Source organism: Elephas maximus, chromosome 5 (genome assembly GCF_024166365.1).
Source record: "Elephas maximus indicus isolate mEleMax1 chromosome 5, mEleMax1 primary haplotype, whole genome shotgun sequence".
Classification (NCBI taxonomy): domain Eukaryota; kingdom Metazoa; phylum Chordata; class Mammalia; order Proboscidea; family Elephantidae; genus Elephas; species Elephas maximus.
Window position 1 is genome coordinate 41,394,912 of NC_064823.1, and position 22,766 is coordinate 41,417,677.

A 22,766-nucleotide genomic window follows, 5' to 3' on the forward strand; every position below is an offset into this window, starting at 1 on the left:
GCAACAAACTCACTGTACTTCTGTGCATCTCTCCCTTTTTTCTTGTGCTTTAAGTGAAAGTTTACAAATCAAGTCAGTCTTTCATACAAAAATTTATACACAACTTGCTATATACTCCTAATTGCTCCCCCCCCATGAGACAGCACACTCTTTCCCTCCACTCTCTCTTTTCGTGTCCATTCTGCCAGCTTCTGACCCCCTCTGCCCTCCCATCAGCTTTCCAGACAGAAGATGCCAACATAGTATCCTGTGTCTACTTGATCCAAGAAGCTCACTCTTACCATTATCATTTTCTAGCCCATTGTCCAGTCCAATCCCTGTTTGAAGAGTTGGCTTTGGGAATAGTTCCTGTCTTGGACTAACAGAAGGTCTGGGGACCATGACCACCAGGGTCCTTCGAGGCTCAGTCAGACCATTAAGTCTGGTCTTTTTATGAGAATTTGGGGTCTGCATCCCACTGCTCTCCTGCTCCCTCACGGGTTCTCTATTGTGTTCCCTGTCAGGGTAGTCATCCATTGTAGCCAGGCACCATCTAGTTCTTCTGGTCTCAGGCTGATGTAGTCTTGGTTTATGTGGACCTTTCTGTCTCTTGGGCTCATAATTACCTTTTATCTTTGGTATTCTTCATTCTCCTTTCCTCCATCAATTGAGACCAATTGATGCATCTTAGATAGCCGCTTGCTAGCGTTTAAGACCCCAGATGCCGCTCTCTAAACTAGGATGCAGAATGTTTTCTTAATAGATTTTATTATGCCAATTGACTTAGATGTCCCCTGAAACTATGGTCCCCAAGCCCTCGACCCTGCTATGCTGGACCCTGAAGAGTTCAGTTTATTCAGGAAACTTCTTTGCTTGGTTTACTCCAGTTGTGCTGACCTCGCATGTATTATGTGTTGTCTTTCCCTTCACCTAAAATAGTTCTTATCTACCATCTAATTAGTGAAAACTCCCTCTCCCTTCCTCCCTCCCTCCCCACTCTCGTAATCATCAAAGAATATTTTCTTCTCTGTTTAAACGATTTCTCGAGTTCTTATAATAGTGGTCTTATACAATATTTGTCCTTTTGCAACTGAGTAATTTCACTCAGCATAATGCCTTCCAGATTCCTCCATGTTATGAAACGTTTCACAGGTTCACCATTTTTCTTCACTGATGCGTAGTATTCCATTGTGTGACTATGCCATAATTTATTTACCCATTCATCCATTGATGGGCACCCTTGGTTGCTTGCATCTTTTTGCTATTGTAAATGGGGCTGCAGTGAACATGGGCATGCATATATCTGTTGTATAAAGGCTCTTATTTCTCTAAGATATATTCCAAGGAGTGGGATTGCTGGATAGTAATGGTAGTTCTATTTCTAGCTTTTTGAGGAAGCGTCAATTGATTTCCAAAGTAGTAGTACCATTTTACTTTCCCACCAGCAGTGTATAAGTGTTCCAGCCACTCCACAATGTCTCCAACATTTATTATTTTGTGTTTTTTGGATTAATGCCACCCTTGTTGGACTGAGATGTAATTTCATTGTAGTTTTGATTTGCATTTCTCTAATGGCTAATGATCGAGGGCATTTCCTCATGTATCTGTTAGCTACCTGAACATCTTCTTTAGTGAACTGCCTGTTCATATCCTTTATCCATTTTTGAACTGGGTTATTTGTCTTTTTGTAGCCGAGTTTTTGCACTATCATGTAGATTTTTAGAGATCAGGCACTGATCAGAAATGTCATAGCTGAAAACTTTTTCCCAATTTGTAGGTAATCTTTTTACTCTTTTGGTGAAGTCTTTGGATGAACATAGGTGTTTGACTTTTAAGAACTCCCAGTTATCTAGTTTTAGTCCTGCATTGTTAGTAATGTTTTGTATACTCTTTATGCCATGTATTAGGGCTCCCAGCATTGTCCCTATTTTTTCTTCCATGATCTTTATCATTTTAGATTTTATATTTAGGTCTCTGATCCATTTTTAGTTTTTGTGCATGGTGTTAGATATAGGTCTTGTTTCATTTTTTGCTGATGGATATACACTTATGCCAGCAATGTTTGTTAAAAAGACTGTCTTTTCCCCATTTCACTGACTTTGGCCCTTTGTCAAATATCAGCTGCTCATATGTGGAAGGATTTATGTCTGGGTTCTCAATTTTGTTCCATTGGTCTACGTGTCTGTTGCTGTACCAGTACCAAAATGTTTTGAATACTGTGGTGATATAATAGGTTCTAAATTCAGGTAGAGTGAGGCCTCCCACTTTGTTCTTTTTTAGTAATGCTTTACTTATCTGGGGCTTCTTCCTCTTCCATATAAAGTTAGTGATTTGTTTCTCCATCTCATTAAAAAATGACGTTGGAATTCAGACCTGAATTGCATTGTATCTATAGATGGCTTTTCGTAGAATAGACACTTCTACGATGTTAAAGTCTTCCTATCCATGAGCAAGGTGTGTTCTTCCATTTATGTAGATCTCTTTGGTTTCTTGCAGTAGTATCTTGTCGTTTTCTTGGCATAGGTCTTTTACATCTCTGGTAAGATTTATTCCTAAGTATTTTATCTTCTTGGGGTCTACTGTAAATGGTATTGATTTGGTGATTTCCTCTTCGATGTTCTTTTTGTTGGTGTAGAAGAATCCAACTGATTTTTGCATGTTTATCTTGTAACCTGATACTCTGCTGAACTCTTGTATTCGTTTCAGTAGTTTTCTTGAGGATTCTTTAGGGTTTTCTCTCCATAAGATCATGTCATCTGCAAATAGAGATACATTTACTTCTCCTTACCAATCTGGACGCCCTTTATTTCTTTATCTAGCCTGATTGCTCTGGCTAGGACCTCTAGCACAATGTTGAATAAGAGTGGTGATGAAGAGCATCCTTGTCTGGTTCCTGATCTCAAGGGGAATGCTTTCAGGCTCTCTCCATTTAGGATGATGTTGGCTGTTGGCTTTGTATAAACGCCCTTTATTATGTTGAGGAATTCTCCTTCTATTCCTATTTCGCTGAGAGTTTTTATCATGAATGGGTGTTGGACTTTGTCCAATGCCTTTTCTGCATCAATTGATAAAATCAAGTGATTCTTGTCTTTTATTTATATGATGGATTACATTAATTTTTCTAATCTTGAACCATCCCTGCATACCTCGTATGAATCCCACTTGGTCGTGGTGAATTATTTTTTAACATGTTGTTGAATTCTATTGGCTAGAATTTTGTTGAGGATTTTTACAACTAAGTTCATGAGGGATATAAGTTTGTAATTTTCTTTTTTGGTGGTGTCTTTACCTGGTTTTGGTATCAGGGATATGCTGGCTTCATAGAATGAGTTTGGGGGTATTCCATCCTTTTCTATACTCTGAAATACCTTCAGTAGTAATGATGTTAACTCTTCTCTGAAAGTGTGGTAGAACTCTGCAGTGAAGCCTTCTGGGCCAGGGCTTTTTTCTTTTTTTTTTTTTTTTTTGGAGTTTTTCAATTACCTTTTCAATCTCTTCTTTTGTTATAGGTCTATTTAGTTGTTCTATGTCTGTGTTAGTTTAGGTAGATAGTGTGTTTCTAGGAATTCATCCATTTCTTCTAGGTTTTCAAATTTGTTAGAGTACAATTTTTCTTAGTGATCTGATATGATTCCTTTAACTTCACTTGGGTCTGTTGTAATATCACCCATCTCATTTCTTATTCATGTTATTTGCTTCCTCTCCTGTTTTTCTTTTCTCAGTTTGGCCAATGGTTTATCAGTTTTGTTGAGTTTTTCAAAGAACCAGCTTTTGGTCTTGCTAATTCTTTCAATTGTTTTTCTGTTTTCAGTTCCATTTAATTGTGCTCTAATTTTTATTACTTGATTTCTTCTGGTGCCTGAGGTTTTCTTTTGTTGTTCTCTTTCTATTTGTTCAAGTTGTAGAAACAATTCTTTGATTTTAGCCCTTTCTTCTTTTTGTATGTGTACATTTATTGATATAAATTGACCTCTGAGCACTGCTTTCGCTGTGTCCCAAAGGTTCTGATAGGAAGTGTTTTCATTCTCATTGGATTCTATGAATTTCTTTAGTCCATCCTAAATGTCTTCTATAACCCAGTCTTTTTTGAGCAGGGTATTGTTCAGTTTCCAAGTAGTTCATTTCTTTTCCCTGCTTTTTCTGTTATTGATTTCTACCGTATGGCCTTTTGGTCAGAGAAGACGCTTTGTAATATTTCAATGTTTTGGATTCTGCTAAGGCTTGCTTTATGACCTAATATGTGGTCTGTTCTAGAGAATGTTCCATGTGCACTAGAAAAGAAAGCATACTTGGTTGCTGTTAGGTGGAGTGTTCTATATATGTCTATGAGGTCAAGTTGGTTTATTGTGGTTTTTAGGTCTTCCATGTCTTTATTGAGCTTCTTTCTGGATGTCCTGTCTGTCACTGAAAGAGGTGTGTTGAAGCCTCCTACTATTATTGTGGATCTATCTATCTCTGTTTTCAATGGTGTTAGAGTTTGTTTTATGTATCTTGCAGCCCTGTCATTGGGTCCATAAATATTTAATGTGGTTATATCCTCCTGGCCCCCACGTGTCTGTCAGTTTGTTATACTGTGGAGGCTTGTGTGTTGTTGTGATGGTGGAAGCTATGCCACTGGTATTCAGGTAACAGCAGGGTCACCCATGGAGGACAGGTCTCAGCTGAGCTTCCACAGTAAGACAGACTAGGAAGAAGGACCTGACAGTCTACTTCTGAAAAGCATTAGCCAGTGAAAAGCTTATGAATAGCAGCGGAACACTGTCTGATATAGTCCTGGAAGATGAGCCCCCCAGGTTGGAAGGCACTCAAAAGATGACGGGGAAGAGCTGCCTCCTCAAAGTAGAGTTGACCTTAACGACGTGGATGGAGTAAAGCTTTCAGGACTTCATTTGCTGATGTGGCACGGCTCAAAATCAGAAGAAATAGCTGCAAACATCCATTAATAATCGGAACCTGCAATGTACGAAGTATGAACCTAGGAAAATTGGAAATCATCAAAAATGAAATGGAATGCATAAACATCGATATCCTAGGCATTAGTGAGATGAAATGGACTGGTATTGGCCATTTTGAATCGGACAATCACATAATTTACTATGCCAAGAATGACAACTTGAAGAGGAATGGTGCTGCATTCATCGTCAAAAAGAATGTTTCGAGACCGATCCTGAAGTACGACACTGTCAGTGATAGCATAATAGCCATACACCTACAAGGAAGACCAGTTAATATGACTATTATTCAAATTTATGCACCAACCACTAGGGCCAAAGTTAAGAAATAGAAGATTTTTATCAGCTGCTGCAGTCTGAAATTGATCGAACATGCGATCAAGATGCATTCATAATTACTGGTGATTGGAATGCAAAAGCTGGAAACAAAGAAGAAGGATCAGTAGTTGGGAAATATGGCCTTGGTGACAGAAACAATGCCAGAGTTCAAATGATAGAATTTTGCAAGACCAATGACTTCTTCATTGCAAATACCTTCTTTCACCAACATAAACGGTGACTGTACACATGGACCTCGTCAGAGGAACACACAGAAATCAAATTGACTACATCTGTGGAAAGAGACGATGGAAAAACTCAATATCATCAGTCAGAACAAGGCCGGGGCCGACTGTGGAACAGACCATCAATTGCTCATATGCAAGTTCAAGCTGAAACTGAAGTAAATCAGAGCAAGTCCACGAGAGCCAAAATATGACCTTGAGTATATCCCACCTGAATTTAGAGACCATCTGAAGAACAGATTGGACGCATTGAACACTAGTGACCGAAGGCCAAATGAGTTGTGCGATGACATCAAGGACATCATTCATGAAGAAAGCAAGAGGTCACTGAAAATACAGGAACAAAAGAAAAGACCAAGATGGATGTCAGAGGAGACTCTGAAACTTGCTCTCGAGCGTCGAGCAGCTAAAGCAAAAGGAAGAATTGATGAAGTAAAAGAACTGAACAGAAGATTTCAAGGGGCCTTTTTTTTTTCTCGAGAAGACAATGTAAAGTATTATAATGACATGTGCAAAGAGCTGGAGATGGAAAACCAAAAGGGAAGAACACGCTTGGCACTTCTCAAGCTGAAAGAACTGAAGAAAAAATTCAACCCTCGAGTTGCAATAGCGGAGATTCCATGGTGCAGGCAGCATCAAAAGAAGATGGAAGGAATACACAGAGTCATTACACCAAAAAGAATTAGTCGATATTCAACCATTTCAAGAGGTGGCATATGATCAGAAACTGATGGTACTGAAGGAAGAAGTCCAAGCTGCTCTGAAGGCACTGGCGAAAAACAAGGCTCCAGGAATTGATGGGATATCAATTGAGATGTTTCAGTAAACAGATGCAGCACTGGAGGTGCTCACCCATCTATGCCAAGACTTATGGAAGACAGCTTCCTGGCCAACCGACTGGAAGAGATCCATATTTATGCCTATTCCCAAGAAAGGTGATCCAACCAAATGTGGAAATTATAGTACAATATCATTAATATCACATGCAAGCAAACTTTTGCTGAAGATCATTCAAAAATGGCTGCAGCAGTATATCGACAGGGAACTGCCAGAAATTCAGGCCAGATTCAGAAGAGGACGTGGAACCAGGGATATCATTGCTGATGTCAAATGGATCCTGGCTGAAAGCAAAAAATACCAGAAGGATGTTTACCTGTGTTTTATTGACTATGTAAAGGCATTCGACTGTGTGGATCATAACAAATTATGGATAACATTGAGAAGAATGGGAATTCCAGAACACTTAATTGTGCTCATGAGGAACCTTTACATAGGTCAAGAGGCAGTTGTTCGGACAGAACAAGGGGATACTGATTGGTTTAAAGTCAGGAAAGGTGTGTGTCAGGGTTGTATTCTTTCACCATACCTATTTAATCTGTATGCTGAGCAAATAATCCGAAAAGCTGGACTATATGAAGAAGAACGGGGCATCAGGATTGGAGGAAGACTCATTAACAATGTGTGTTATGCAGATGACACAACCTTGCATGCTGAAAGTGAAGAGGACTTGAAGCACTTACTAATGAAGATCAAAGACCACAGCCTTCAGTATGGATTACACCTCAACATAAAGAAAACAAAAATCCTCACAACTGGACCAATGAGCAACATCATGATAAATGGAGAAATGATTGAAGTTGTCAAGGATTTCATTTTACTTGGATCCACAATCAACAGCCATGGAAGCAGCAGTCAAGAAATCAAAAGATGCACTGCACTGGGCAAATCTGCTGCAAAGGACCTCTTCAAAGTGTTGAAGACCAAAGATGTCATCCTGAAGTCTAAGGTGTGCCTAACCCAAACCATGGTATCTTCAATCACATCATATGCATGTGAAAGCTGGACAACGAATAAGGAAGACCGAAAAAGAGTTGACACTTTTGAATTGTGGTGTTGGTGAAGAATATTGACTATACCATGGACTGCCAAAAGAACGAACAAATCTGTCTTGGAAGAAGTGCAGCCAGAATGCTTTTTAGAGGCAAGGATGGCAAAACTGTGTCTTACATACTTTGGACACGTTGTCAGGAGGGATGAGTCCCTGGAGAAGGACATCATGCTTGGCAGAGTACAGGGTCAGCAGAAAACAGGAAGACCCTCAATGAGTTGGATTGACACAGTGGCTTCAACAATGAGCTTACGCATAACAACGTTTGTAATGATGGCACAGGACGGGGCAGTGTTTCGTTCTGTTATGCACAGGGTCGCTATGGGTTGGAAGCGACTCGACGGCCCCTAAGAACAACAACAACATATCCTCCTGGTATATTTTCCCTTTAATCATTACATACTGTCCCTCCTTATCGTTTGTGGTGGATTTAACTTTAAAGTCTATTTTATCAGAAATTAATATTGCCACTCCTGCTCTTTTTTGATTGTTGTTTGCTTGATATATATTTTTCCATCCTTTGAGTTTTAGTTTGTGTCTCCAAGTCTAAGGTGTGTCTATTGTAGGCAGGATATAGATGGATCATGTTTTTTTTAAAATCCATTCTGCCACTCTCTGTCTTTTTATCGGTGCATTTAGTCCATTAACATTCAGCGTAATTATGGATAGGTATGAGTTTAGTGCTGTCATTTTGATGTCTTTTTTTGTGTGTTGTTGACAGTTTCTTTTTCCCATTTAATTTTTAGTGCTGAGTAACCTTTATATATTGTCTTTTCCTCTTCTTTGTTGTTGTTGATTTTGTTTCTGCTGAGTCTCTACTTTTTCTTGTGTTTTATTTTGATGAGTAGGATAGTCGGCTTTCTCTGTGGTTACCTTAATATTTACCCCTATTTTTCTAAGTTTAAACCTAACTTTTATTTCTTTATGTTGCCTTGTCTTCCTCTCCATTTGAAACATCTATGACTACATTTCTTAGTCCTTATTTATTGTTTTAATGTTGTTTCCTTTTACATAGTAACATCGTTGTTTCCCTGTTTTGAGTGTTTTTTTAAATCTTGATTTATTTTTGGAATTTCTCTGTCTGGCCTGACCTCTGATTGCTCTGTCCAGTGTTTTAGTCTTGGCTTGAAAACCTAATATTATTGATCTTCTAACCAAAGAAATTCCTTTAGTATTTCTTGTAGTTTTGGTTTGGTTTTTACAAATGCCCTAAACTTCTGTTTATCTGGAATGGTCCTAATTTCACCTTCATATTTGAGAGACAGTTTTGCTGCATATATGATTCTTGGCTTGCAATTTTTTTCCTTTCAATGCTTTATATGTGTCATCCCGTTGCCTTCTTGCCTGCATGGTTTCTGCCGAGTAGTTGAGCTTATTCTTATTGACTCTCCTTAGTAGGTGACTTTTCATTTATTCCTAGCTGCTCTTAAAATTCTCTCTTTATCTTCAATTTTGGCAAGTCTGATTATAGTATGTCTTGGTGACTTTCTTTTAACATCTACCTTATGTGGAGTTCAATGAGCATCTTGGATAGATACCTTCTCATCTTTTGCTATATCAGGTAAGTTTTCTGCCAAAAAATCTTCGACAATTCTCTCTGTATTTTCTGTTATCTCTCCCTATTCTGGTACTCCAATCACTCATAGGTTATTTCTCTTGATAGAGTCCCACATGATTCTTAAGTTTTCTTCATTTTTTTAAATTCTTTTAGCTGATTTTTCTTCAAATATATTGGTGCCAAGTGCTTTATCTTCAAGTTCACCAATCCTGCCTTCCACTTGCTCAATTCTGCTTCTCTGATTTTCTATTATCTAATTCTGCAATTTTATTGTTAATCTTCTGAATTTCTGATTGCTGTCTGTCCATGGATTTTTCCAGCTTATTATATTTTTCATTATGTTCCTGAATAACCTTTTTAATTTCTTCAATGTCTTTATCTGTGTGTTCCTTAGCTTGTTCTGCATATTGCCTGATCTCCTTCTTGATTTCTTGAAGGGTTTGTATATTAATCTTTTGTATTCTGCACCCAGTAATTACAGGAAAGCACTTTCATCTAGAAGATCCCTTGACTCTTTGTTTTGAGAGCCTGTTGAGGTGATCATGGTCTGTTTCTTTATGTGACTTGATAGTGACTGTTGTCTCCAAGCTGTCTTTAAGTTATTGTATTAGTTTATGTTTGTTTACTGTATCCTAGCTTCTTGCTTTTTGTTTTGATATGTCCAGATGGGTTGCCTGAGTAAGCTAGCATGATTATTTTTGCCTTTGAAGCTCTGATGTCCTGTTACCAGGTGGTTAGAGCTGTTACCAGGTATACCGGCCTAGGAGTCCATTCACTTTTCTTGTATGGATTCAGCTCAGGTGTCCAGGTAGCTGGTTCTCAAGTGTGTGGTACAGGCTCTGTCCTACAGTCTTAGCGGGGCAGGGGTGATTGGTGTAAGTACCAGTATCTGATTGCAGCCAAGGGTCACGCTCTGAACAAGGCAGGCTGCTGAGAATCGTCCCCCAGGTGTCTCTGAGGAAAGTGCATCCCTCCTCCCTAAAGTGTACAGGTGGGTGGGTTCTGCAGGCAGACCATGGGCACCCAGTGCTTTTGGTTGTAAGGACTGGTAGGTACCAGTTATCCTTGGACCCCTGTCACAGGTGGCTGGGTGACCTGAGTGGAGCCACCAGTCCTTAGGACCCTGATGTGGGTAGGTGAGGACCCTGTTTCATAGGCAAAGTGGTGTCAAACATCAAACACCTACCTCTCCACCGCACAGCTGAAACAGCTGCAATCTGCCAATAAGGGCCTATTCTCCTGAAATAGGCCCACACAGTTTCATGCAGGGGGGAAAGTTATTCAAAGTCCATGGACTGTTTATGCCTGGACAGGAGCGCCTTCTGTCCTGAGCTCCCCAGGTTAGCGGAGCTGGCAAATTATCTTCTCCCCCAGTTGCGAATTTATTCCTTCTCCAAGGCTGGGATAATGGCTCCAGGTGCTCAACAGGGCCTATCTCAAGCCCAGGAAAATCAACAGCCTCTGAAACCAGCTTGGGGCAGAGTGAGGGGTGCGGTAAAATATATGCAACTACTTAGCTTTTGCCGAGAGTGCCATTCTTCTCTGGTTCTGGAGGTGTGAGTAGGCTGTGTGGCTGGCTATTTCTGCCTGAGGAAACTGCAGCCAAATGCTACTACTAGCCCACTGCAGCCCCTCCCAGGAATGGTGCCTGAGGGATCCCAGTGGTTCAGGTCCAGCAACTCCTCTTCGCTTAAACCATCTCTCCCTCCCCCTGCCGCTCGGCCTGTTTTCTAACTTTGCCTTTGATGTTCAGGGCTCCTAACTTGCCATAAATATAATCGTTTCACTTGTTTTTTCAGGTCTTTGTTGGAAGAGAGATTGCTGGAAGCATTTGGCTATTCTGCCATCTTGGCCCTGCCACTAGCATCTCCCATTCTTAGCGAGTTCTTTATGTTCCTGATATTGAGCAGCTAGATGGATTATTCATCTATTTATTTATCCATTGAACAAAATTCTACCCTAAATGAATTTAATCTCCCTGCTTCATGGCAACAAGAATAGAAAAATATGGAAAAATGAAAAAGGTCTTTTAAAAGGGAAAATATAAAGTGTCAGAAATCCATGTTTATATTGTTTTTTCCCTCAATATAATTTATTTCCCTTTTCCTTTCCATTACAGAGTCAGTAAAGTTCGTCGTTACCAAATATGGACATCATTACTAGACTGGTTAAAACCTAACTCTGAGCTGAAAGTTCTGTGGGTAAATAACGTTATTGTCCATGAAAACTACAATGGAGCCACCTATGAAAATGACATAGCTTTGGTTGAAATGAAAAAAAGCCAAAGGAGTAAAGAATGTGAGCTGCCTCATTCCATCCCTGCCTGTGTCCCCTGGTCTCCATATCTCTTTCAACCAAATGATAAATGCATCGTGTCTGGCTGGGGCAGAGAAAAAGGTATGTGTTTTATCATTTTTCCATTCTTTCTTTTTTTTTAATTGTGATGAAAATATACACACCAAAATACTCACCAATACCACAATTTCTGCATTTACAACACAAGGATATTGATTACATTCTTCATGTTGTGCGATCATCATCACTACCCTTTTCCAAAGTTTTCCACCGCCATCAACATAAACTCAGTGCCCCCAGGCAAAAACTCTACCTTTCCCCCTCCCTTCCACCCCTGGTAACCATTAATGATCTTTGGGCTTTATATATTTACATATATATTTAGCTCATTTACCATTTCAACAGGATTTTTAACACCGTTCTGTTCCAAGTGCAATAGTAGGCACTGGAGCTACAGAGATGGGTATGTCCCCATCCTTGACTTCAAGTCTAGCAGGAAGAAAGGCATATGAATAAGTAAACACAATGCAACGTGAGGATGAAGTCAGCCTTTAAGAGTCAGGATAAATGACTGCTATGGTCTTCACCTTAAGATCCTACATGCTTATTTCATACAAGTGAGATCATACAGTATTTGTCCTTTTGTGACTGACACTTCATTCAGCGTAATGTTTTCAAGGTTCATCCGTGTTGTGGCATGCATCAGGACTTTATTTTTTTTTTATGGCTGAGTCAGATTCCATTGTATGTATATATCATATTTTGTGTATTCAGTCATCTGTCGATGGACATTTTGGTTGTTTCTACCTTTTGGCTATTGTATAAAGTGCTGCAATGAAGGTTGATATACAAGTTTCTGTTTGCATTCCTGCTTTTACTTCTTTGGATATATGCCTAGGATTGGGATTGCTGAGTCATATGGTAATTCTATGTTCAACTTTTTGAGGGACCACCAAACTGTTTTCCACAGTGGCAGCACCATTTTATACTCCCACCAGCAACGGATGAGTGTTCCTATTTGTCCACAACCTTGCCAACACCTGCTGTTTTTGTTTGTTTTTTTGTTTGTTTGTTTTTTGAACATTGCTATTCTAATGACAGTGAGGTCGTTTCTCAGTGTGGTTATTATTTGTATCTCCCTATATGGCTTTTTTTTTTTTAATGGCTTACGACAAGCATGTACTTGTTGGCCATTTGAATAGTCTCTTTGGTGAAATATCGTTCAACTCCTTTGCCTATTTTTTGATTGGATTGTTTGTCTTTTTGTTATTAAGTTGTAGAAGAAATCTTATACATTTTGTATATCACACCTTTATCAGATATATGGTTCCCCAATATTATCTCCCAATGTGTAGGCTGTCTTTTCACTTTGTTGATAAAGTCCTTTGATGAACAGAAGTATTTAATTCTTATGAGGTCCCACTTATCTATTTTGTCTTTTGCTACTCATGCTTTTGTTGTTATATCTGATAGTCTATCGTTAAATACTAGGTCCCACAGCTTTGCGCCTAACGTTTCTTCTAAGAATTTTATGGTTTTTATTTTCACATTTAGATTCTTGATTCATTTTGTATTGGTTTTTGTGTACAGTATGAGGCACGGATCCTACTGAATTATTCTGCATGGGGAAATACAATTTTCCTAGTACCATTTATTGAAGAGTTTCATTCTTCATCATAGACTGGACTTAGCGCCCTTGTCACAAATCAGTTGACCATACCTAATGTGTTCAGTGCTTCTGTTCTATGTCCTTGTTTGTTGCGTAGTGCCTGGGGTCTTAAAAGCTTGCAAGCAGCCATCCTAGGCACAACAATTGGTCTCTATTCACCTGGAGCAACAGAGGAAGAAGGAGAGTCAGGAACAGGAGGAAGAAATCAAATGTGTGGCTAACTGCCTCCATGAACAACTGCCACCTTTGCCATGAGACCAGAAAAAGTTGATGGTGCCTAGCTACCATACTGAACATTTTGATCAAAGATTCCAAAGAAGAATCCTGATCAAAAGGGGGAAAATGCAGAACAGAATTTCAAATTGTCTTGGACTCCAGACTTTCTGGCACATGGAGGGTAGGTGAATCCCTGAAACTATTGCCCTGAGATAATCTTTAAACCAAAAATATCTCCTGAAGTCATCTTAAAACTGAACAATAGTTTAGCTTAACTAGTAAAAAAGGTCTGCTTTGAGCATTATGCTCAAGGTTGCAGCAGTACATGGATAGGGAACTTCCAGAAGTTCCAGCTGGATTCAGAAGAGGATGTGGAATGAGGGATATCATTGCTGATGTCAGATGGATCCTGGCTGAAAGCAGAAAATACCAGAAAGATGTTTAACTGTGTTTATTGACTATGCAAAGGCATTTGACTATGTGGATCATAACAAATTATAGATAACTGCAAAGAATGGGAATTCCAGAACACTTGATTGTGCTCATGAGGACTCTGTACACAGATCAAGAGGCAGCTGTTCGAACATAACAAGGGATACTGCATGGTTTAAAGTCAGGAAAGGTGTGTGCCAGGGTTGTATCCTTCCACCATACTTATTCAGTCCATATGCCAGGCAAATATCCAAGAACCTGGACTATATGAAGAATACGGCATCAGGATTGGAGAGACTCATTAACAACCTGAGACATGCAGATTACACAACCTTCGTTGCTAAAACTGAAGAGGACTTTAAGCACTTACTGATGAAGATCAAAGACCACAGTCTTCAGTAAGGATTATACCTCAGCAGAAAAAAAGCAAAAACCCTGACAACTGGTCCAATAAGCAATATCGTTATAAATACAGAGAAGACTGAAGTTATCAAAGATTTAATTTTACTTGGATCCACTATCAACACCCATGGAAGCAGCAGTCAAGAAATTAAACAACATATTGGATTGGGTTATCTACTGCAAAAGACCTCTTTAAAGTGTTAAAAAGCAAAGATATCACCTTTAGGACTAAGATGTGCCTGACCCAAGCCATGGTATTTTCAATAGCCTCATATACATGCGAAAGCCAAACAATCAATAAGAAAGACTGAAAAAGAATTAATGCATTTGAATTATGATGTTGGTGAAGAATACTGAATGGACTGCCAGAAGAACAAACTAACCAACCTGTCTTGGAAGAAGTACAACCAGAATGCTTCTTAGAAGGGAGGACGGCGAGACTTCGTCTCACATACTTTGGACATGTTATCAGGAGGGACCAGTCCCTGGAGAAGGACATCATGCTTGGTTAAGTAGAGGAGAAAAAACTCAGAAAAGGGGCGTGCGAATGGTTGCATAACTCCAAGGACGTAATCAATGTCACTAAATTGTACATGTAGAACTGCCGTATTTGTAAATATTTTGCTGTGTATATCCTCATCAACAACAAAATGAATTTTAGAAAAAAAGTCAGTTAACCCTAGATGCTTGCATTTATTTCTGGACTATCGATTCTATTCTATTGGTCTATCTGTGTATTATTATACTGTTTTAATTAATGTTATGGATTGATTTGTGTCCCCCAATAATATGTGTTGTAAATCCTAACTCCTATACCTGTTGTTATAATCCCATCTGGGAATGGGTTTTCTTTGTTAAGAGGCCGTATCAGTGGAAAGTGTTTTAAGCCAATCACATTTGAGATATAAAAAGTGCAGATTAGGACAGAGAAGCAAGCAGAGATGGGGAAGACAGATGCCATGCCCCGTGAAGATCACCTGGAAGCCCAGGACTAGAAGCTGAAGAGACAAGGACTTTTACTCAGAGCTGACAGAGAAAGCCTTCTCCTAGAGCCAGCACCCTGGTTTCATACTTCTAGCCTCCTAATCTCTGAGAAAATACAATTGTTTGTTAAAGCCATCCACATGTGGTATTTGTTATAGCAGCACTAGGTAACTAAGACAATTACTGCAGCTTTATAGTATGTTTTAAAATCAGGAAGTGTGAGTCCTCCTATTTATTGTTATTATCAAGATTGCTTTAGCTATTCAGGGTCCCTTGCCCTTCCCTATAAATTTAAGGATTGGCTTTTCCGTTTCTGCAAAGAAGGCTGCTGAAAATCTGATGGAAATTGCATTGAATTTTAAATTGCTTTGGGTAGTACTGACATCTTAACTACACTAAACCTTCCAATTCATGAACACAAAATGTCCTACCACCTATTTAGATCTTGTTTAATTTCTTTTAGCAATGCTTTACAGTTTTCTGTATATAAGCCTTTCAACTTCCTGGTTAAATTTATTCCTAGATACTCTTAGATGCTATTGTAAATGGTAATGTTTCCTTAATTTCCTTTTCAGCTTGCTCATTGTAGATGTATAGAAACTCAACTGATTTTTGTTTATTAACCTTGTACCCTGTACTTTGCTGAATTCACTAATTAGTTCTAATAGCTTTCTTGTAGAATCTTTGGGGTTTTCTATGTATAGGATCATGTCATCTGCAAAAAGTTATATTTTTATTTCCTGCTTACCTCTTATTTATTTTCTAGCCAACTTGCTCTAGCTAGGACTTCCAGAAAGACATTGAATAGCAGTGGTGAGAAGAGGCATCCTTGACTTGATATTGATCTTAGTGAGCAAGCTCTCAGTTTTTCTCTATTGAGTATGATGTTAGTTGTGGGTTTTTCATAAATGCCCTTTATTATATTGAGGAAATTCCCTTCGATTCCTATCTTGTTGAGTGTTCTTACCATGAGAGGGTGTTGAATATCGTCAAATGCCTTTTCTGCATTGATTGATATGATCATATGGTTCTTTTCCTTTGTTCTACTAATGTGGTATATTACACTGACTGATTTTCTAATGTGAACCACCCTTGTACTCCTGGTAAAAATTCCACTTGATCAAGGTGTATAATTCGTTTAACATGTTTTGGATTGAGTTTGCTAGTATTTTCGGAATTGATAGCAACCGGTTTGTTTTCCTTTCCACAGTTAGCAACATTCTGCCATTCTTTTTTTTACCTACACGTATCAATCAGGAGGGAAACCCTGGTGACGCAGTGATTAAGTGCTACGGCTGCTTACTCCAAATGGTCGGCAGTTCAAATCCACCAGGCGCTCCTCAGAAACTCTATGGGGCAGTCCTACTCTGTTCTATAGGGTCGCTATGAGTCGGAATCGACTCGACAGCACTGGGTTTGGTTATCAATCAGGACTGCAATAGGATAATTACTAGTGCCAGTTGCCATCGATTTGACTCTGACTTACGGCTACCCCGTGTATGTCAGAGTAGAACGGTTTTCAATGGCTGGTTTTTCAGAAGTAGACCTCCAAGCCTTTCTTTCGAGGCACCTCTGGGTAGACTTGAACCTCCAATTATTTGGTTAGCAGTCAAGGATGTGGGGTTTATTTACATGCAGGGTAATTACAAAAATGGAGAGTGGGTTGGGGAACCACAAGGGCTAATGTAAGAACTTAGGACTAGTAATACCAGAGCTGTCAATGCCCCTAGATCTGAAGAGGTGAGAGGAAGGAGCAGTTACAAGAAGAGTCTTGGGTAGAGAGGCTGCCTTGAGAGAAGTTGTGACCTTAGGTTGAAGGTTACAGTCTCACTTTCCTCCCGCCTTTCTTCTCTCCCTCTTCTCCTGCTGGGTTCCTCTTTGTAAGAAACCAACTAGAAACAGAAGGCAAGGGATCACTTTTGAGGCAGTTCCAACAGGTCAGGCTCTTAGTGCAGGTAGCAAGGCATCAAAGGTTGGAGAATGGATCTGAGGGACAATCACTGACTAGTTAGCATATCCCCCCACTTATTTTTTTCCTGGCATATATTACATTAAATCCCAGATATCACGTAATTTCATCCATGAATACTCCAGCAAGACCATTATCATACCCAATAAAATTAAAGTGTTTCCTTAATATCATCTGATAACCAGCCTGTGTTTAATATTCCTTGATTATTTACAAAAATATTTTTACAATCAAATTATTTGAGTCAGGAGCCAAACAAAGTCAACACATTGTCTTTGGTGGCTATTTTTCCTTAAATTTCTTTTAACCTAAAACAGTTCCCCCTTCCTTTTGTTTAAGATGAATTAAAAAAAAAAAAAAAACTGGGCCATTCTTATTTGAGAATTTCCATACATTTAATCTGGCTTGATGTGCCATTTAACATGTTCCTCTATTCTATGTATTTCCTATAAACTGGTAGTTAGATATGTTCTTGTTCATGGATAATTTGTTAATCAAATATGGTTTAATACATTCATTGGTCATTTAGTATGCGTGCGTACTAAAGGTTGGCGGTTCAAACCCACCCAGTGGTGCTATGGAAGAAAGCACTGGCAATCTGCTTCTACAAAGAGTACAGCCAAGAAAACCCTTTGGGGCAGTTCTACTCTGTAACACATGGGTTGCCATGAGTCAGAGTTGACAACAATGGGTATAATGTGTGCAAGATAGTAATACCCGAGTGCCAGGAATTCACTGATGGAGATTTGACTAGGGAATGCAGAGGTTACAAGGTTGAGAGGCAAAGGCCCAGTTCTCAGTGGGCTTACAGTAACAGAGGGGCTGTCAGACAGGAACACCATTATCAGAAGCAGAATGTGATGAATACCTTAAGGAGCATACAAAACAAGAGTTAAGAGGAAGGAGCAATCTCTTAGTCATTAAACAAGGAAAAATAATAAATTCCTAAATTTTGACAGTTGAAGAAGACAGCTGTCTGGAGACTAATCTGAAGTGGGGTTTGAAGAAAAAAAAAATCCTGAATTCCCTTTCAATCACTTTCATATCACTCAGAAGATGAATTTCCTCACTGGCATGCAAAAACATGTACACACGGATAACTTCACGTATATTTTCTTTATTCTAATTTCTTATACTAAAAAGCCATTTTCACTCCAACAAGCAATTTCAAGAAAACAAAGGAGGCATTTATGTGAGAAAATCCAAATCACTGATTCCTATCTGTCTTAGTCATCTAGTGCTGCTATAACAGAAATATCACACGTGTATGGCTTTAACGAACAGAAATTTATTCTCTCACAGTTTAGAAGGCTAGAAGTCCAAATTCAGGGTCTAGAGGTAGGCTTTTTCTCTCTGTTGGCTCTGGGGAAACTCCTTGTTCCTTTGTTCCTGGGTGATCTTCATGTGGTGTGGCATCTATCTCTCCCCATCTCTGCTCCCTTAATCTGTTTTTACATCTCAAGAGACTGACTCAAAACACACCCTACACTAACACTGCCTCATTGAAAAAGAAAACTCATTGCCAAATGGTTATAACCACAGGTATAACCCATTGCCATGAAGTCTTTCTGACTCATAGTGACCCTAAGGACAGAGTAGAACTGCCTCATAGCATTTCCAAGGCTGTACTCTTTACAGAGGATCCCTGGTGGTACAGTGGTTAAGAGTTTGGCTGTTAACCAAAAGATTGACAGTTCAAATCCACCCGTACTCCTTGGAAACCCTACGGGGCAACTCTACTCCGTCCTATGGGGTCGCTATAAGTAGGAATTAACTTGACAGCAATGGGTTTTTTAGTTTTAATCTTTACGGAAGCAGCATGCCATCTCTTTCTCCTGCAGAGAGGCTGGTGGGTTCTAACTGCTGACCTTTCAGTTAGCACCTGAGTATTTAACCACTGCGCCACCAGGGTTCCTTATTACAGGTATAGGGGTTGGAATTTACAATACATACTTTGGGGGGGCCACAATTCAGTCCATAACACTATCCAATTCCCCTACTGGACTCAGCAAGCAGAGGGGTGCAGGGGTTTATCTCATTCATGTAAGGCTACCCAGCTCATTATTAAATGAGGGTGAGATTGTTAAGCATGACTTCAGACCACAAGTGTAAATAATTCCCCTTGACTACCCATACAATTTTAGAAAGACATTTATAGGAACTGGGGTTAGGAGTAATGTATGACTAAACAAGCTAATGAACCATCCTTAAAAGTTTGTATACATTAAAAATGAAAGTATTTAGTCAGATTTCTCACTCTTGACTTCTAAACGTCTATTTGTTTTCTCACTTTGTTTAGATAACCAAAGAGTCTTTTCGCTCAAGTGGGGTGAAGTTCAGTTAATAAGCAACTGCTCTAGGTTTTACCCAGGTCGCTACTACGAGAAAAAAATGGAATGTGCAGGTAAGTACTTAGTGGTTTATCTGAAATAGATGTGTTGTTAGGTGCCGTCAAGTCGATTCTGACTCATAGTGATCCTATGCACAACAAAATGAAACACTACTAAGTCCTGCGCCACCCTCACAACCGTTGCTACGCTTGAGTCCATTGTTGCAGCCACTTGTCAACCCATCTCATAGAGGGTCTATCCTCTCGAACACCTCTCCTCCTCCCCATTGCCTCAGTGCCCCTGAGCCCTGGACCCTTCTGTTTGTGGCATCGTCAAATTTTTCCAGTCCCTTTCCCTCAAGCTCAAATTCCCTCATTCTAATATCAATAGGAACAAACTTTCTGAAGGTATTATGTAGCAGTATGGGAAGGCGATTAAGAGCACAGACTCTGGAACCAGGCTGCCTGGGTTTATACACAGTTTTCACCAATTACTAGTCATGTGACCTTGAGCAAGTTTCCTCTTCTATAAAATCAGAGATCACAGTAGATGAGGAAACTGAGACACAGGAAAATTATGTAACTTGCCCCACCTTATAGACAAGAAGTAGTACATCCGTGATCAAAATAAAAACCTCTTCTAAATAAAAATCCCAATTATCTCGTTTCAAATGCCTTCAGTGGGAAGTAAATTCTTCTCCTTGGAAATCACATTGCACCTCTTGACACCTGCCACTGTTTCTGTTTATATCATAGAAATGCCAACGCCACTAACAGAACTACAGCAGTTCCTACTTTTGGTGGTAATTGAAAGGAAGGGTACCAATCAGCCAGAGTGGGGCATTTAGGGTGCTCGCTTGAGAACATTTCTGAATAGTCAATTACTGAAGAAGGCAGAGTTATTGCCACCCTATCACGTCTTAGAAGTGAAGAAGATTTTTACCATGAAGTAAAAATCTTGGAAAGCCATAGGATTGAGAAGAAAGTAAAGAGACCACTCCCTGAGCCTTCTCTATCTTGAAATGGAGCTCAGATTACAGTGGACAAGAGGGAAGAATGGCAAGAATCTATCAGGAGGCAGTATCACAGTTAAAAGGACAAGCTCTGGGGTCTGGCTGGGCGCCTGGCTCTGCCACTTATTAACTGTGTGATGTTTGGCAAGTTAGTTAACTTCTCTGTGCCTTATTTGCTTCATATATAAAGTAGGGGGAGACCTGGTGGCAAAATGGCTTAAGAGCTTAGCTGCTAACCAAAAGGTCAGCAGTTCAAATCCACCAGCCTCTTCTTGGAAACCCTATGGGGCAGTTCTACTCTGTCCTATAAGGTTGCTATAAGTTGGAATCGATTCCACAGCAATGGGTATGGGGTACGTAAAGTAAGGATAATAATAACTTCATAGGATTGTGGTCAGGATTAAAACAATGAATGACTAATACATATCAAACACTCAGTAAGCATTAGGTATTCCTATTATTTTCTCAGTTTTTGATGCTGCTTTCAGGTTGCTGTCTCATCATAATAGATAGTTGCATAAAGCAGAGGGCGGGGGGAGAGTACTTGCTAAACTTGGGGAATAATGAGAAGACTTATCAAGTATCCCCCAGCTTGCATCTCCCTAGCTTCGTGGGCCCAGCAGGGGCCCGTAAGGAGCACATGTTATTTCCTGTCAGGAAAGTGTAAGAAAGCTTCAATTATTACACACATTGTTGGAGGAGGTAGAAGACATCATGGCAACCTCCACAAATGGAAGGAAATGTGTGATTTTCTTTTTCTCTTTTCTTTCTCAGGTACAGATGATGGCTCCATCGATACCTGTAAAGGGGACTCTGGAGGCCCCTTAGTCTGTACGGATATTAACAATGTGGCCTATGTCTGGGGTATTGTGAGTTGGGGTGAAAATTGTGGAAAACCAGAGTTCCCAGGCGTTTACACCAAAGTGGCCAATTATTTTGACTGGATTAGCCATCATGTGGGAAGGTCTCTTATTTCTCAGTACAATGTGTAAAACTGTCATCTCCCTCTTCTTTTTCTCTGTCAGGAGTTCCATTTTAATCACGCATAATTAATACTTCTCTAGGAAAAAAAAAACAATGAAGTAAGTTTTATTGGATATTTTTAAAGGTCTCTACAAAGTTCATGCTGTATTGGAATCTTGCTGTATAATCCTCAAATAAATATTTTAGTCAAGCATACATATTTTAGTTACCAGAAAATCTGACTGAATTATCTCTTCATACAAAAAAGAGAAGAGTAATATATTGACTACACTAAAGCTTCAGCTAGTTGAATGAATTTGGTGTCAGATAGGCCTGGGTTCAAACCCCAACTCCACCGCCTACTATTTGTTTGATGTTGGGCCATTATTATTCTCTTTGTGTCTCATTTTCCATCTGTAAAATGGAAATTGAAATTTTGTGAAAACGAAACTGCACACTACACAAATGTAAAATGTTTGGCATAGTACCTATCACAGGGTAACAACTGGCCTCACAGCTCCGGCCCCATTTCTCTACTTCTTTAAGTAATAACATTTCTCAAAAAATTTGTCTTCACCTCCTTACTTCACAAATTCTTCTTGATCCTCTGTCTAAACCACTCCACACATACTACAACATGACCACTGACCTCCACAGTGTCGAATCTCATAGTCACTGAACTGTTCTCATCTCCTCTGACCCCCAGCAGGTTAGACACAGAGGACCACTCACAGCACCACACTCCTTGCCTTGCCCCGGGCCTCCCTGGCTGCTCTTCTCAGCCTCCTTCATACCTCTTCCTCCTGGGTCGCTTCCCTCACTTTGCACTCTCCCTGGCGATTTCAACTAGACTCAGCTTTAAATGCTACCCAGAGGCAAACAGGTGGCAGGAGTCCTGGGGTTGTGCAAACAACTGCTAACCAAAAGATTATCGGTTTAAATCCACCCAGAGGCGCTTTGGAAGACAGGCCTGGCAATCAGCTTCTGAAAGGCCACACAGCCTTGAAAATATTATGGAGCAGTTCTACTCTGCAGACATAGGGTGGCCATGAGAGGAAATCAACTTGACAGCAACTTGGTTTAGAGGAAAATGATTCTGAATCCCTATCTCCAGCCCTGACCTTTTCTAGAATTCCCAACCAGCATATCTCACAGAACACTTGATACCTCCATCTGGATATCTAATTGCATTTAAAAAAAAAACAGGCCAACACAAAACTCTTGGTTGCCCCTCCCTAAGCCTGTTTCTCCCTATTTCAGTAAATGGGACTGCTGTCCATGCAGGGATCCCCTGGGGATCCAATGTACAGTAGGCACCCATTCTCTATCACATCACCCTGCCCTTTCAAGACTCACGGACATATAGGCCCCACATATATTTGCAGCCTCTCAGGTTTACTGTGAAGCTGCTTTATCACTGCTAGTGCATGCTGCCCAAGGCAGGGGCCTTTATGACTGCTTGAAGCTGAAGAAATGGGAGTGTGCCGCAACTTAAAATTTTTACAGGGTACTGTATGAGGTTTGGAAACCCTGGTAGCATAGTGGCTAAGAGCT

At 39.8% G+C, this 22,766-nt stretch overlaps 1 protein-coding gene across 2 annotated transcripts in view; it reads left to right on the forward strand.

Annotated features, from left to right (window-relative positions):
* The window catches only part of CFI (complement factor I), a 98,161-nt gene extending 76,711 nt beyond the window's left edge, over positions 1 to 21,450 (forward strand). For both annotated transcript variants that reach the window (XM_049885526.1, XM_049885527.1), the window contains exons 15-17: positions 11,060 to 11,337; positions 19,207 to 19,311; positions 21,024 to 21,450. In XM_049885526.1, coding sequence (XP_049741483.1) covers positions 11,060 to 11,337; positions 19,207 to 19,311; positions 21,024 to 21,241 — 601 coding nt within the window. In that variant the 3' untranslated portion in view covers positions 21,242 to 21,450. The remainder of the gene's footprint in view (positions 1 to 11,059; positions 11,338 to 19,206; positions 19,312 to 21,023) is intronic.
* Positions 21,451 to 22,766: the final 1,316 nt, after the last annotated feature.